At 47.7% G+C, this 16,535-nt stretch overlaps 1 protein-coding gene across 3 annotated transcripts in view; it reads left to right on the top strand.

Annotated features, from left to right (window-relative positions):
- Positions 1-16,535, top strand: part of FCHO1 (FCH and mu domain containing endocytic adaptor 1) — a 222,127-nt gene that overhangs the window by 76,809 nt on the left and 128,783 nt on the right. For all 3 annotated transcript variants that reach the window (XM_033954521.1, XM_033954523.1, XM_033954522.1), the window contains exons 4-5: positions 2,873-2,964; positions 12,692-12,766. In XM_033954521.1, coding sequence (XP_033810412.1) covers positions 2,873-2,964; positions 12,692-12,766 — 167 coding nt within the window. The remainder of the gene's footprint in view (positions 1-2,872; positions 2,965-12,691; positions 12,767-16,535) is intronic.

The following is a 16,535-nucleotide window of genomic DNA, read 5'->3' as shown; positions in this document are numbered from 1 at the left end:
GGGGGGGTGAAGGGAGAGGCACAGTAACTGAGCAAATGGAAGACGCAGAAAGAAGACGCACAGTGGATGGAAGGAATCGAATGAGAAGATGAGGAAAGCAGAAACCAGACAACAAAGGTAGAAAAAAAAATTCTATTTATAAATATATATATATATATATATTTTTTGCTTTAGAATAAAGTAGTATATTATATGTGTTGATAAAAATTTATAAACAAAGCCCTGTTAGCTGAACATCTCTTTCTCTAGTTCAGCAGCCAGAACTTTGATTTATAAGGAAGGCATAAGCTAAATATTGCAGTACTGAGGCTTATATGGAGCTGCGGGGACGGTGACGGGGTGGTGAATGGGATGGCAGTGACGGTGACCGGGCGGTGAAGGGGACGGTGGGACGCGGACGGGGCAGTGACGGGGACAGATTTTTTCTCCGTGTCATTCTCTACTGTGCATCTCTGCATTTTGTATGTTTGCACGGGTGGCCCAGTGGAGTCAAAATGGAAAAGCATCCATCAATGATATTCTGTCCACCTCCAACACCCTCCACACATCCAGGACAGTGCTCTTTCTTATTTTTTAATGTGGTTTCAAGTATGTGCATTGTAGAAGCCCGCATGTGTATTATTTGCTTTTCAGAAGATCCTATTTCAATTGGGATTACTGACCCAGGTAAATATTCTTGATTTTTATTGAAGCAATTTTTAAAATGTATGCAGAATCTGATGCCATAGTATCAAAGGGGACTCTTTTTGTGAAGTTTTCCTTGAAAAAATCCAAGCTGCCTGATGCTGGAAGTACTTCGGATCTGCTTTACAGGAGATGCAAAGTTTGTATTATAAAGAAAATCCTGCAGAATTCCAGCTTTGCCAGCCCCTCATCCTGTCACTTTGTAGGATTTCAGAAGACTCATCTTCCTCCTCCCCCCCATCTGCTATCTTATTCGGGTAAAATGTTTTAAAGCCCTCTGGATCTGAAATGGGTATCTGAAGTATGTACTTGTATCTTTATGGGTTAATCATTGCAAGTGTCATATATAAATGTAGTGTTGTGTGCACACTTGTGTATAGCTAGAGGAGACCGATTTATAGAACCCTCCTGTATAAAGAACCAAAAGAGATTGCTATGAATTAAAAAATGGAACAAACTTTATATTAAGACAGAAGGGAAAGCAGAAAGGGTAAGACCTGCAACAGGCAGATGGCTATGTTAAAATGAAGCTTGTGTTCACACAGGGAAAGGACAGAATCCTCTTGAGATGGAACACACTGATTTTCTGTTTGTACATTGGTGTACACCAGGGGGGCCCAAAACATCGATTGCGATCGACCTATAGATCTCGAAGGCAACGTGAATCGATCACGGAGCCCATCCTGGGCTCTGTGATAGACTCGCGTTGCCTTTGCGATCTACCGGGCCGATCAGCCTTCCTCTCTCCGATGTTCCCCACTGTAGCCCCAAGCTCTCCCTGCAGAAGCATTCTCCCCGACGTCAATTCTGACGTTGGAAAGGAAGTTCCTTGCCAGCCAGTAGCTGCCTGGCTGGCCCGGAACTTCCTCTCCAACGTCAGAATTGACATTAGGGAGAAGGCTGCTGGCCTGTTGCAGCGTCGGAAAACGAAATGGCAATGGTGGCATCTGCAGTGGCTTGGGGGTCCAGAAGTTGGCGGTGTTCTCAAAAGTCGGCGGTGGCTTGAGGGCCTGTTCCCAGATGACAGCCCCGGCAGTGGCTTGGGGAGAAAGAAAGGGGAGACAGAAAAACAGGGAGGCAGAACAGGGAGACAGACAGAAAAGAAAGGGGGCAGGGAGACAGAAAGAAAGAAAGGAAGCAGGGAGACAGAAATAAAGAAAGTAAAAAAGGGGCAGGGACACAGAAAGACAGACAGAGAGAGAAAGAAAATAAGAAAGGGGCAGGGAGACAGAAAGAGAAAAAGAAAGGATAGGGGGTAGGGAGAGAAGAAGAAAAGATTGGACTCATGGAAGGACAGAGATGTTGGTTGGGGAATGGAATGAGGTCTAGAGGAGATGAAGCATGCAGGAGGCAGAAAGAAGGGAAGAAATATTGGATGCACAGTTAGAAGAAAAAAGTGCAACCAGAGATTCATGAAATCACCAGACAACAAAGGTAGGAAAAATTATTTTATTTTCAATTTAGTGATCAAAATGTGTCTTTTTAAAGAATTTATATTTGCTGTCTATATTTTGCACTATGGTTCCCTTTAACTAAACCGCAGTAGTAGATTTTAGTGCAAGGAACCTATGAGCAGTGCGGAGCATTCAGCGTAGCTCCCTGTGCTAAAAAACGCTATCGCAGTTTAATAAAAAGGGAGGGGGTATATTTGTCTATTTTTATATAGTTGTTACTGAGGTGACATTGCATATTTTAAAGTCATCTGCCTTGACCTCTTTGAAAAAACCCCCCCGACTATAAATGATAATTAACGTTTTCTCTGCGTACAGTGTGCTTTGTGTTTTTAAAAAATTTTATTGTTGGTAGATCATTTTGACTTGGTTATTTTAAAAGTAGCTCGCAAGCCAAAAAAGTGTGGGCACCCCTGGTGTACACAGTAATTAGAAGTAAAGAGCTGTGCAAGCAGCCAGGCTTATGCCAGGATCCTCCAGGGCAAACTGACTGTTTCCTGCAGTTCGTTGGATATGTTGGCTGTCTCCATATAAAAGCACTGTGGGACAAGGGTGGGAAGTTGGACATTATCTTGGTGAGGGAATCAGTGTGTGCCAGGAGTTGATATGGGGCCACTGGGTGTGCATGCAGTGTCATCTTTATTACTAGAAAGGAGGAACTGAGTAGTGTTCCTGTGAACTCTTGTAATTACACAGGCGGTGGCTACAGCAGGGTTCTGTCTTTTTTTTCTGTGCAGGGAGATAAGAACACTGGCTTTGGAGTTCTATATCAGAACATGAAACAGGGGCATGTCTCCATCAAAGAACTGGCAGACTTTGTGAGAGAGAGGTACTGTGCTCGATCTCTTCCTTCTTTTACACTGATGTCCTTATCCACTGGTCTTCATGCCTAATATGCAGTGACTCTGCTGACTATTCCATCTTAAACTTATATGTTTAAAATGGCTTTATTTGACGACAAGCAGGGAGCATATTTTCACATGTGAGTGACGTTACCCATGGAGCCCGGTAAGGACAGTGCAAAAATGTACTGTCACTTAAAAAATCTCAACTGCCCATACCACGCATATGCGAGTGCTTTCCTGCCTGATGTTGGCTCGCAGGACCTTCAGTTCTCAGTTTTCTCTAAGCATGTCAAACCTTTTTGCCATTTTGTGCCTTCCTGTTCTGATTTTTCCCTAGTTTCAATCGTATATTTTTCTTTTTCTTTCATCGAGTTTACATATTTTCATTTTTTTAAATCAAAACTTAATTTTAGACCTTTGAGTTCTCTCCAGCCTGTTTTCAGGCTGGAAGCATTGAACCTTTTTCAGTTTACCATCTGCTTTATCTCCCCAGAACATAGAGTCCTTTGATCTCACATTGGCAATTTTTCCTTCAATGTCCAAATCACCTAGTAGCTTCAAGCGGTGCACTCGGTACCAGAGGGCCATATCGGGCACAGACCTGCATAATTGGTGTATCCAGTGCCTTGGTCCGGAACGCTGGGATACATCTTGCAAACCCTGCTCAAAACTGCAGAAAAGTTCACTAAAAGCCAGAAAGTTATAGTACAATAAACTTTTATCCCAGGACAAGCAGGCAGGTATTCTCACTAGTGGGTGATGTCATCCGACAGAGCCCCGATGCGGACGTCTCACAAGCATACTTGCTTGAAGAAACTTCAGAAGTTTTGAGATGCCCGCACCGCGCATGCGCGAGTGCCTTCCCGCCCGATGCACCGGGCGTGTCTCCCCAGTTCTTTTCTTTCCGCGGAGCTGAGAAGTTTGCTTCAACTCTCTGTGCTGAGTGAACCCATGTTCTTGCCTTCTAGTACCGCGGTTTTGAGTTTGTTTTCTCTTAATTGTGTGTTTTCATTCTGTCGTTTATTATTTTTCCCAAAAAAAAAAAAATTTTCTTCTGGAGATTTGACCGGGTCGGCCGCGTGGCTGAGGCCCCGCTCCTTCGATCTAGCGGCGGAGCTTTTTGGCCTATGTCCCGGCCGATTACCAGTTTTAAAAAGTGCATCAAGTGCCAGCGCGCGATTTCGTTAACGGACCCGCATCGACGCTGTCTGCAGTGTCTTGGTCCAGAACATCTTCTGAAATCGTGCCGGCCTTGTTCCACTCTAACATCACGTGCTTTTAAGCGTTGCTGTTTCCTGTGGGAGTCGATGTTCAAGATGGAAGCTTCTAAGGAACCTTCGGCTTCAACTTCGACCAGCGCTTCGCCTTTACCTGCGAAGTCGTCTTCTGCTCCTGCTGCATCGGGTCTTTTGAAGCCGGCCTCCTTCATCACGGCTTCGATCCCACCTCCTGCTCCGGTGCCTCCTTCGGTCTCCTCAGATCAGGTACCTCCTCAGACCATTCCCCCGGTGGTTATTAAAGTGCCGAAAGCTTCTAAGGCTAAGCACTCGACCACTCGGGACTGCGAAGACCGTTCAGGAGGTCCCACTTCGAGTGCGGCTCCCCCCTTGTCGGCTTCGCTGCGGTCGATCATGGAGGCCCAATTCATTGATATAATGACTTGCCACAATCCAGTCTGGGCATGCAGTCCCTCCTCGGGGGGGAGAGCCGCCCCCCTCCTCCTCCCCCTCGCCGCTTGCTCTCGCTGCTAGGGGAGGAGGAGCAGCGCTTGGCCGTCAGTTCATCGAGGCGTGCTTCGTTTAGTGACATGCCGCCTCTGGAACCCATTCCCGTTCAGGGCGAAGAATTTTGGGATGTGCCTTCGGGTGGTCGAAGCCCTGGGCGTCGTCAGGAGGAATTCTTCCGCAGTCCCTTCCATGCCAGACCCGCTCTTGACCCATGGAATGCGGCTTGAGAGGCGTCGGCCCATCCTCCTCTTCGCTCTACGGCTTCCAGCCCCATCTATTCCTTGGAGGCCTCTGGGGAACCATCTAGGCATCGCCGGTCCAGATCTCCTTCAAGACACAGGGAGGGGCATCGTTCCAGGCATTCTTCGAGGCATTCACCTAGGCATTCTACAGTCTCGCCTCAGAAGAAACTTCCTCGTGTGGAGTATTCATCTTTGGATATCTCCCCTCCTCCGGGCCCGGAGTACGAGGTTGCCTATGGCTCTTTCTCTCCTTGTCGATCCCAAGTCTCCTTGGATCCAGAGGCATCGACTTCATCCAGTCCGTCCCACAGGCCTGTGTTGGCGGACCAGTTGTCTTTTTCGTCTTTTCTACGGCAGATGGCGGATGATCTCGACATCACGTTGGACTCGGGTTCCCGATACTCCAAGGAATACCTGGGTACCATGCATCTGCCTCATCCCCCTGCCGAGTCTCTTCGCCTGCCTCTGCACAAGCTCCTCGACCAGACCTTCATGCGATGTTTTGAAACACTGTATTCCATTCCTGCCGTTCCTGGCAAACTGGATGCCAGGTACCGCACGGTGCATCATAAGGGGTTTGAGGGCTCACAGCTCTCCCATCAATCCCTGTTGGTCGAGTCCTCCCTCAAACGTTCTCATCCGTCCCAGGTGTATGCCCGGGCAGAGAGGGTCGGACCATGGATAAGTTCGGGCGGCGCATCTACCAGAACTCGATGATGGCGTCCCGAGTTCTCAATTACACCTTCCATTATGCCACCTATTTGGAGTTCTTCCTGCCTGTGCTTCGGAAGTTTACACCTTACATCGAATCTCAAGCTCGTTTTGAATTCGAAGAGGTCGTTGCCTCGCTGTCCCAGCTGCGTCTTCAACTGATGCAATCCTCCTATGATGCCTTTGAACTCTCGGCACGGGCTGCCGCCTGTTCCGTGGCCATGCGTCGCTTGGCCTGGCTTCGAACCATTGACATGGACCCGAACCTCCAGGACAGGCTTGCCAATGTCCCCTGTGCGGGTGCGGATTTGTTTTATGAATCTATTGAGACCGTGACGAAGAAGCTGTCGGACCATGAAAAATCTTTCCAGTCCATCCTTCGTCCCAAACCTAAACCTGCTCAGTCTCGACCTTCTCGACCGCCTTTGATCTATCAGCGGCGTTATACTCCCAGGCAGGCTCCTGCTGCGAGACAACCAGCGAAGAGACAGCCGCCACAGAAGGCTCAACAAAAACCTCAGCCTTCTGCTGTTCCCAAGGCTCCTCAGCCTTTTTGACTCTCTGGTAGGGAGTATAACCAACACCGTTCTGCTATCCCCTGTCTTTCCAATTGGGGGTCGCCTCCATCATTTTTATCATCGATGGATGGCTATTACCACCGACCTTTGGGTCCTTACCATCATCAGGGAAGGATATTCTCTTCAGTTCCATCGGGTCCCCCCGGACCACCCTCCAAGAGAGTATCCTTCCAACTTGACCCAGACCGCCCTTCTTCTTCAGGAAGCTCAGGCTTTGCTCCGGCTTCGGGCGGTCGAGCCGGTCCCTGGGGACCAACACAACCGGGGGTTTTACTCCCGGTACTTCCTTGTTCCGAAGAAGACGGGCGACCTGCGTCCTATTCTGGACCTCAGGGTCCTCAACAAGTTCCTGGTCAAGGAGAGATTTCGCATGCTGACCCTAGCTTCTCTCTACCCCCTCCTCGAGCAGAACGACTGGTTATGCTCTCTGGATCTCAAGGAGGCCTACACTCACATTCCCATTCATCCGGCCTCTCGCAAATTCCTCAGATTTCGGGTGGAACATCTGCATCTGCAGTATCGAGTGCTTCCCTTCGGCCTGTCCTTGTCTCCCAGAGTCTTCACAAAGTGTCTGGTGGTGGTGGCCGCTGCACTCCGGAACCATGGTCTCCAGGTGTTTCCCTACCTCGACGACTGGCTCATCAAAACCGCCTCGGCTCCAGGGGTCATCTTGGCGACCCAAAGGACTATTTGGTTCCTGCAGAGTTTGGGGTTCGAGATCAACTTCCCAAAATCTCATCTGCAACCGACCCAGTCTCTTCCCTTCATCGGGGCGGTTCTCGATATTATTCAGCTCAGAGCATTCCTTCCTCCTCAGCGCCTGGATGCTCTGCTTCATCTCTGCCAGTCAGTGTCTTCTCGCCAGTCCATCTCAGCGATACACATGATTGTTCTTCTGGGCCACATGGCCTCTACAGTTCATGTGACTCCTTTTGCCAGACTTTACCTCAGAATTCCTCAGTGGACCCTGGCTTCTCAATGGACACAGGTGTCAGATCTTTGACTCGTCACATCCTGGTCACTCCTGCTCTTCAGCATTCTCTACTTGATGGATGATCTCTTCAAATCTATCCAGAGGTTTGCTGTTTCACACTCCTCCCCATCAGAAGGTTCTCACGACTGATTCCTCGACCTATGCATGGGGGGGCTCATCTGGACGGTCTTCGCACTCAAGGCTTCTGGACCAGTGCGGACCGGCTGTATCATATCAATCTTCTGGAACTCAGGGCGATTTTCAATGCTCTTCAAGCTTTTCAACATCTGCTTCACGACCTGGTGGTCCTCATTCGCACAGACAATCAGGTCACCATGTATTATGTCAACAAGCAGGGGGGCACGGGATCGGCCTCCCTCTGCCAGGAAGCTCTCAGAGTCTGGGATTGGGCGATTCGCCACAACACCTTCCTCAAAGCTCTCTACATTCAGGGGAAGGACAATGCCTTGGCGGACAACTTAAGTCGTCTCCTCCAGCCTCACGAATGGACCCTCCATTCCAAGCCCCTTCATCAGATCTTCTCTCAGTGGGGGGACGCCTCAGATAGACCTCTTTGCTGCCCCCCCACAACTTCAAACTGCCTCAATTCTGCTCCAGGATCTACATTCCTCATCGCCTCGAGGCAGATGCCTTTCTTCTGGTCTGGGGGAATCGCTTTCTATATGCGTTTCCTCCATTTCCTCTCATTCAAAAGACTTTGGTCAAGCTGAAGTCAGATCATGCCACCATGATTCTAATAGCTCCTCTGTGGCCCAGACAGCCTTGGTACTCCCTTCTACTTCAACTCAGCAGCAGGGAGCCATTCCTTCTTCCAGTGTTTCCTTCACTGCTTACTCAGCATCAAGGATCTCTGCTCCATCCCAACCTGCAGTCTCTCCACCTGACAGCTTGGTTCCTCTCAACGTGACTCCCTGCCAGTTTTCCAAGGCGGTGAGGGATGTGTTGGAGGCTTCCAGGAAGCCTGCTACTCCCAAAAATGGACTAGATTTTCTTCCTGGTGTGTTTCTAATCGTAAGGAGCCTCAATGAGCCTCCCTATCTTCTGTTTTGGACTATCTTCTACACCTGTCTCATTCTGGCCTCAAGTCTACATCGATACGAGTCCATCTGAGTGCAATTGCAGCTTTTCATCAGCCTCTGCAAGGGAAACCTCTCTCTGCTCATCCTGTGGTTTCCAGATTTATGAAAGGACTGTTCCATGTCAATCCTTCTCTCAAACCGCCTCCAGTGGTTTGGGACCTCAATGTTGTCCTTTCTCAATTTATGAAGCCTCCTTTTGAGCCTCTCAACAAGGCTCCGCTAAAGTTTCTCACTTGGAATGTAGTATTTCTTGTTGCCCTCACTTCTGCCCGCAGAGTCAGTGAGCTCCAGGCCTTAGTGGCGGATCCGCCTTTCACAGTATTCCATCATGACAAGGTGGTCCTTCGCACTCATCTGAAATTCCTGCCTAAAGTGATCATTGAATTTCATCTCAACCAATTCATAGTTCTTCCTGTGTTTTTTCCAAAGCCTCATTCTCACCCTGGAGAATCAGCTCTTCACACTCTGGACTGTAAACATGCTTTGGCTTTCTACCTGGATTGCACCAAACCACACAGAACTGCTCCTCAACTTTTCGTCTCCTTTGATCCGAACAAGTTGGGACGACCTGTCTCGAAGCGTGCCATCTCCAACTGGATGGCGGCTTGCATCTCTTTCTGCTATGCCCAGGCTGGATTACCCTTTCCCTGTAAAGTCACAGCCCATAAGGTCAGAGCAATGGGCGGCCTCTGTAGCCTTCCTCAGATCGACACCGATTGAGGAGATTTGTAAGGCTGCCACTTGGTCCTCGGTTCATACATTCACCTTTCATTATTGTCTGGATACTTTCTCCAGACGGGATGGACAGTTTGGCCAAACAGTATTACAAAATTTATTCTCCTAAGTTGCCAACTCTCCCACCATCCCATTGAGGTTAGCTTGGAGGTCACCCACTAGTGAGAATACATGCCTGCTTGTCCTGGGATAAAGCAATGTTACTTACCGTAACAGTTGTTATCCAGGGACAGCAGGCAGTTATTTTCACATCCCACCCACCTCCCCTGGGTTGGCTTCTCTGCTAGCTACCTGAACTGAGGAGACACGCCCGGTGCATCGGGCGGGAAGGCACTCGCAACTTCTGAAGTTTCTTCAAGCAAGTATGCTTGTGAGACGTCCGCATCGGGGCTCTGTCGGATGACATCACCCACTAGTGAGAATAGCTGCCTGCTGTCCCTGGATAACAACTGTTACGGTAAGTAACATTGCTTTCAGGTCAATTTCATCTACATTGAAGATGGCTGGAGACTCCGACACTCAACATCCAACATCAACACTGGTTCCGACTGCATCGACAATCTGTTCCACTTCTACTTTATCGGTGCTACATGCCTCGGGAGAACTTCATAAGAAAGCTAAGAAGCATAGTCATGTTTTGCCTACTCATCATGCTTCAGCATCATCTTACAGAAGTCAAAAAATCACTCAATAGGTGTAATAGTGAAATTAATACTTCTAGAACACACACTTTGCTCAGAGACACGAAGACAACAACATGGAGCCGCAGCCCCAAGAGAAAATTGCCTCACCACCCAATCATTGCATATTGTAAATTCCAGTGGAAAACAAAATTCTTTGCTGCAGATTAGCTCGATTTATCTCTGGTGAGGTAGAAAAGTTTTGATAGCAGCAGTGTCAAGACGCTGGAAACTGGAATGTTTTTAGATGTCTTTTTAACAGCTCTACCAGTTTTTAGGTTAAGGGCGCCCTCTAGTGGAAAATGGCATGCATGTGAATAGCTGTTACATTTTTTATATGCTTTTTACGTGCTCCACACGTCCCTGATGCCCCTCCGTCCTGACACCAGCTGTTCTACTATCTTTAAAATCAGTAGTTTTGCTGGTTTTTCGGCCTTGGAGAAATCAGTGGAGGAGGCTCATATATATGAATGAAACTTGAATTTTTTGTGGGTACCTTACAATGCATGACTGTTTTGAATAACAATTGAAGTATTTTATTTATGCTTTCAGAGACACCACCACTTTTTGAGAGCTTTGCTGAGTGCTCCATTTGGTTCCCTGATGCAGGGTCGAAACGGGCCCGTCAGAACCTTTGATCAAGCTAAGTGATTGCTTGTGACTATTCAAAGTATAAGAACTTTTTCTATGCTAGTTTGCAGCAAAGAATTTTGTTTTCCACTGGAATTTACAATATGCAATGATTGCCTGCAGCTCCATGTTGTTGCCTTCTTGTCTCTGAGCATATTTTTGAATTCTAAGTGTGTGTTCTAGAAGTATTCATTTCACTATTACACCTATTGAGTGATTTTTTTGACTTCTGTATGTTTCCCTTTAATCACTCTTCTTAGTAGAGTACCAGTTTTTTGGTTTCCCCCTTATATATTTGGACTTAGTCAGCATCATCTTAAGCATATTTGCTATCAGCACAAAGATGGTAGATCACCTTCTGTCCAATTGATGTCTCTCCTCTGAGGTGTGCCTTGACATCAAGGCCCCCAACACCTCGACACCCAATACAACCGAAAGGGTAATCGATCATTGGAACGAGCTACCTTAGCAGGTGATTGAGGCCAACAACGTGTCAGATTTTAAGAGAAAATGGGATATTCACGTGGGATCTCTAGGGGAATAAAAGTCAGGGAGTGGGTCATTGGTGTGGGCAGACTTGATGGGCTAAGGCCCTTTTCTGCCGTCAGTTTCTATGTTTCTATGTTTCTATGATCATTGGTCATAGAGTCTGCAGGGAAGGCTCACAGTTCCAGAACTTATGCCAGTACTCCTTCTGGAAGAGCAGGCAGGACTCTGGATACATTTTGACATGGAGTCTTTCAAGGCTCTATGCTAGCAAATAGAATTCTAAACATGACATTCTCTATTTGAAATCTTTTATTCTTGGACATTAACCTCAGGAAGCTTCACCATAGGGTCTTGCATCTATTCTAGCCTTGGCTGCAGAACTTACGAATAAATCCGTCCCCCTCTCCTAGGTCATCTCTCCGGACACTCCCCTCCCAGCTCAGTTTATTTCTGCAGCCTTGCTGCGAACTTCTAGTTTATTCTGCTCGTGATTTTATTTCTCAATTCCTAGTCTTTTATTTTGTTCTGTGCCGCGGGTATTGCCCAAGTGCTGCAGATTCGCTCTAGAGGAGAGATCGCAGACTTTTCCTTAAAGATTGTCTGCTTCTGGGGGTGCCCTGTTAGCAGAACCTGCAGTAAGCCCTCCAGACAGCTTGCAGATCAGATCGGGTCTCCAGATCGGGAGCCATCTCTCCACAGGTTCGTCCGCTGAGGGGTAGAACACAAGCTGCTATGGTCCCATGGAGATTTGCTGGGATCGGGACCAGACCATGTATCTTCCCTAAATCCCCTGAGGGGTCCTGGTGGTCGTGATCTCAGGTGGCAGGGAAGGTGAGGCAGTCAGAAGACCCTGAGATACTGATTTCGCTTGCACTGTATATTGCTGGCTGCCATAGAAATGCATTGAAGCACACGTCTCTGAGGTGTCTGTGTGCCTCTGAGTTTGGTGATTTTGGGGGTGCTGAAATTGGGGTTTTTGGTGGTTTCCCTGCATGCCCTGTTCCCCCCACTTTAAAATCCTAAAATCACCCTTTTTTGTGGTTCCCTGCATTTTTCCTGGGCCGTTTTAAGGCAAAATCGGCAGATGTGGCGGCCATCTTAGATTTTCTTTAACATTTTCAAAAGTGTATTTTTTTGACTTGGAAGTTTCGTTTTTGCTCCAAACTTCACATAATGGCCTCATCAGGACAGAATAGCATGGATTCAAGCTGAAGTTGGGTAGGAAGACACTTGTGCATGCGCAGTATAGGCAGTCTTGAGATTTTTAAAGTGACAGTACACTTTTGCACTGTCCATGCCAGGCTCCATTGATGACGTCACCCACATTTGAAAATATCTGCCCACTCCCCTCTGATAATACCTGCTACAGGTGAGTAACTATGCTATTTGTGCAGCCTGGATAGTTTTTGGATAGCGGTTGACCATCACCACTAGTTGCATTCCTTTTGGCCTCTTATCCTGCCTTCTTAGAAATATGTACTCATCTGTCAGACATCAGGAAGGCCACTCAAAAGTTTTATGCTTTTGACTGATGCAGAATTTTGAAACAAACAAACTTTGGTTAGTACCAAAGCTGAGCATGCAAGTCCTTTTGTTTATTGAACCCTTAATATCTATTGATATCTGCTGAAGAATTTCACTCCTTGTTTACCTCCACCCAGTTTTGCCAATGTACTTCAGTCCTGCCCTGCATGACTCCCTGCTATTTCAGCACTGAGATGCCTCCCCCCAACACAAATCTCTGCCAGTTTATTTCTGTTGGTGGGCATAGTGTGATGAAGGTTTCTGCTTGTTTGTTCACTGAAAGAGTCTTTTTTTTTCTCTTTGCTTTTCGCTTTCATTAAAGGGCTATCATCGAGGAGGCATATTCTAAATCCATGGCTAAATTATCCAAAATGGCCAGTAACAGCAGCCAGCTTGGGTAAGAAGTGTATTATATGCAGGCATATAGTCTGATTTTAAATACCTTGGACATGTGGAATGGCATAATAATAAAAAAAACAAAACGTCTAAGTCCCCTTTTGGAGGCCATCAACGTTGAAAGTAGAAGCAGGGAAAATGTCCATTATAAAAAAAAAAGCCCCAAAAAGTTTTTTTTTTTGATAATGGCCTGCCTCTATATTCAGCTGTTTAAACGCTCAGACCACCACTACGTCTACACTTACATCATTTCATCAACCTAAAAAAAGCCTAAGTCCCAAACGTCCAAAACAAGGACTTTTAGGCGAAGGAAGAGCCAGTCCTTTGCCTAAAAGCTGGATTCTGTAACCGGTGTATGTCAAAAACAACACTGGTTACAGATTCCTCCCCCTACAACGATCCGGGCAGGAGAGAGCCCAAGCCCTCCTGCCCGGTGACACCCCGAACCCCCAACTACGATTGGGGCAAGAGGGAGCCTAAGGCTACTGGGCCTATTCCGGTTGGCCCAGGCGCCTCAGGCCCCACCTGTGGGTGGGGTATGAGCCACCTGGGCCAATCAGGCCTTAAGACCAGCCATTCAACGGATGGCTGGCCTGCCGGATGGATGGGCTTGGCACCTGTCCGTCCGTCCAACGATTTTAAGGTATGGGGGGATTGGGGATGGGGAGGATTGAGGGGTCGGGGGGGTCTCGTGGGTCAGCGGGGGTGCCGATCGGGGGTTGGAGACCCCTCGATCCTCCCCATCCCCAATCCCCCCCCATACCTTAAAATTGTTAGCCGGACGGACGGGTGCCAAGCCCATCCATCCGGCAGGCCAGCCATCCGTTGAATGGCTGGTCTTAAGGCTGATTGGCCCAGGTGGCTCATACCCCGCCCAAATATACTATGTCCAGGGACTCACCCCCATCCAGTTTTTTTGTTACCCAGTCAAAGAAGCTTATCAGATTGGATTGACAGGAACTTCCCTTTGTAAAGCCATGCTGGTGAGGGGTCCCTTAATCTTTCATTATCCAGAAACGTGTCCAATCTGTTCTTAATCAACTTTTTCATGAGTTTACTCACTAGTGATGTGAGACTCACCGGTCTATAGTTTTCGGCCTCTGACCTGCATCCCTTTTTGTGGAGTGGGATAACGTTGGCAGTTTTCCAGTCCAGGGGAACTCTTCCCTTGCTTAAGGAAAGATTGAAGAGCCCAGCTAACGGTTCTGCTAAGACGCCACTCAATTCACGAAGTACTCTAGGATGTAGATTGTCCGGGCCCATAGCTTTGTTTACTTTTAATTTTGATAACTCCTGGTAGACTTCGCTTGCAGTAAATTCCATGTCCCGGAAAGGGTCCTCTGAACTACGCTTTGTCTGTATCTGAGGACCGGATCCTGGTTCTTCACAGGTGAAGACTGAGCAGAAGTAGTTATTGAGTATTTCTGCTTTGTCTGCGTCCGAGTCCGTAAAGTTGCTCAGGTTTCTTTAGGCACCCAATACCGCTTGTGTTCTTCTTCCTGTCGCTAACATATTTAAAAAAGGATTTCTCCCCTTTCTTTACCTGCCTGGCTATGTTTTCTTCCATCCAAAGTTTGGCCTCTCTGACTAACGTTTTAACTTTTCTGGATTTATCCATATAGGTTTCTTTAGCTTTCGGTCGTTGTGATCGTTTGTAGGTAACGAAGGCCTTTTTTTTTTTTTTTTACTAGTTCTGAGATCTCCGCGGAGAACCACTGTGGCCTATACTTTCTGCGTCTTTTGCTCACGGTTTTTATGTATATATTGGTCGCTTCATTGAGGGTGGACTTTAGAGGGAAATCTTGTTCTTTCATTGGTAGGTAGAATACTTGTACAAAAGGAGGAAGCATATCATGAAATATTCAATATTTCCATGAGATATTTTTTCAACATTTCTTTCATGGAAATCGTTGAAGTTTTTGGAAAATTTAATAATCTAAAGTTATTAGAGCGGGAATTATTTTCCAAATTTTCAGTTTTCCCCCCTCTTTTTTTTTTTTTTTTTTGCTTTGTGTATAGCATATTTTCTGGCGGCTGGGGGTCCTACTTGTGTCCAGGGGGGTCCCAGGGGTTTGTTCCCTCTGCGCCCCCTGATATTTTCACCCCTTAATTCTTTTCACGTCCCCCCATCTCCTCCCTCATCCATGTACCCGCGTATGGCCTCGGACGAGGATTTGTGGTCTGAGGAGAGTTTTAACTAATGCATGAGGACATGGACCCTTAGGGACACCTCCAGGATCTTCTCGAGGGGACGGCCGCTGGTACTGGGAACTTGTTTTTTTCTGTCTACTAGCGAGGAGGCGTTTGAGGTGCGCCTTTTTCAGAGGGACGAGCTCTCAGATCTGATTCAGCAGATCTCCTCAGTTTTGCACTTTGAGGAGATGCCGTCTGTGACCCTGAGTGTGGAGGACCCTCTTCTTTGGGTGATTTCCTCTGCTTCCCACTCTTACAATACATCTGATTTTTTTCTGGATATTATCCTGGCGCAGTGGACTTCGTCGGAGGTGTCTTTTCAGTTTGTGTGCTCCTTGGCTTGTTTGTATCCCATCACGGTGGTGGATAGGACTACCTTAAAGTCACCAGTAATGAACACAGTGGTCTCAGCTATTCCTATGCGGCATACTGTGCCTGTGGAGGGCAGTCCTGTCTTAACAGACTCTGAGGAGCGTAAGTTGAAGACTATTCTTAAACAGAATTTTGATGTGTCTGCCTTGGGGGTCCAGGCAGCTATTTGTGCAGGACAAGTGGCTCAGGCTGTGTTTTGGTGGGCCAAGTGGGTCCTTGAGAGTGAGTCTGATGGTCAGAAGGTGGTGGAGATTCAGATGGCTGCCCCTTTCCTCTTGCAGACGTCTGCCAAATCCATGGCTGCGCGTTGGACCTTCTGGCTTCGGGCTTGGTCGACGGATGCGGTGTCCATCACTAAACTCTCTATTTTCTTTTTCGGGGATCCTTGTTGTTTTACAGAGGTTTTGGCCTAGTTAGTTCAAACTCTGATGGACTCTAAAGTGCCCTGCCTGAAGATAGTGCTTGCCAGGCTGTTCGCAGTGGCACTGCTCGGGGGAGTCGGCAAGATTTCCACAGGAACCGCCCTGAGCATGGAACTGTTCCCTACCCGATCTCTGATTTTGCCAGGGGTCATTTCTTTCAGCAAATGCAGTCCTAATGGGTCTGTCGGGAGGCTGAGAATCTCTCTGCCGGTTCCCCCGCTGACCGTCCTGCCAATGACTCTGCCCGCGCCGGTGGGTGCTCGGCTGGAGGTGATTCAGGACGATTCTGCTCTGTAGTTTGCCCATTCCCTGCCAGATCATTTTCTAGCTTCTCCTTGTCAGGCAGCGTGGAAGAAGCAGATTTTTCACCAGATCCTTAAAAGATTGCTAGATATCTAAGCTGTTGTTCCGGTTCCCCCTCAGGCATGTTGCACTGGCAGGTACTTGATTTACTTTGTGGAGCCCAAGAAAGCGGGGTTCTTTCGGCCCAACTTAGATTTGAAGGGGGTCTACAGGGCTCTCGGATTTCTGTCTTCCTGCTTGGAGACGCTACGATATGTGATTCTAGCGGTTCAGCCAGGGGAGTATTTAGCCTCTTTCGATCTGATGGAGGCCTCCTTGCATATTCCAATCCGGACCTCCCATCAGCACTTCCTTCATTTTGCGATCTTGGCCTTCCCAGGAGAATCAGTCAAGTTCTGTGCGCTTCCTTTTGAATTGGACACGGCTCCCTGGACGTTCACCAAGGTTCTGGTGGTTGTCATGGCGGCCTTGTGGACAGAG

The sequence above is a fragment of the Geotrypetes seraphini genome, chromosome 8, assembly GCF_902459505.1.
Source record: "Geotrypetes seraphini chromosome 8, aGeoSer1.1, whole genome shotgun sequence".
In the NCBI taxonomy this organism is placed as follows: Eukaryota; Metazoa; Chordata; class Amphibia; order Gymnophiona; family Dermophiidae; genus Geotrypetes; species Geotrypetes seraphini.
The sequence above is the reverse complement of the archived record's forward strand: the minus strand, read 5'-3'. Positions and strand labels throughout refer to the sequence as shown.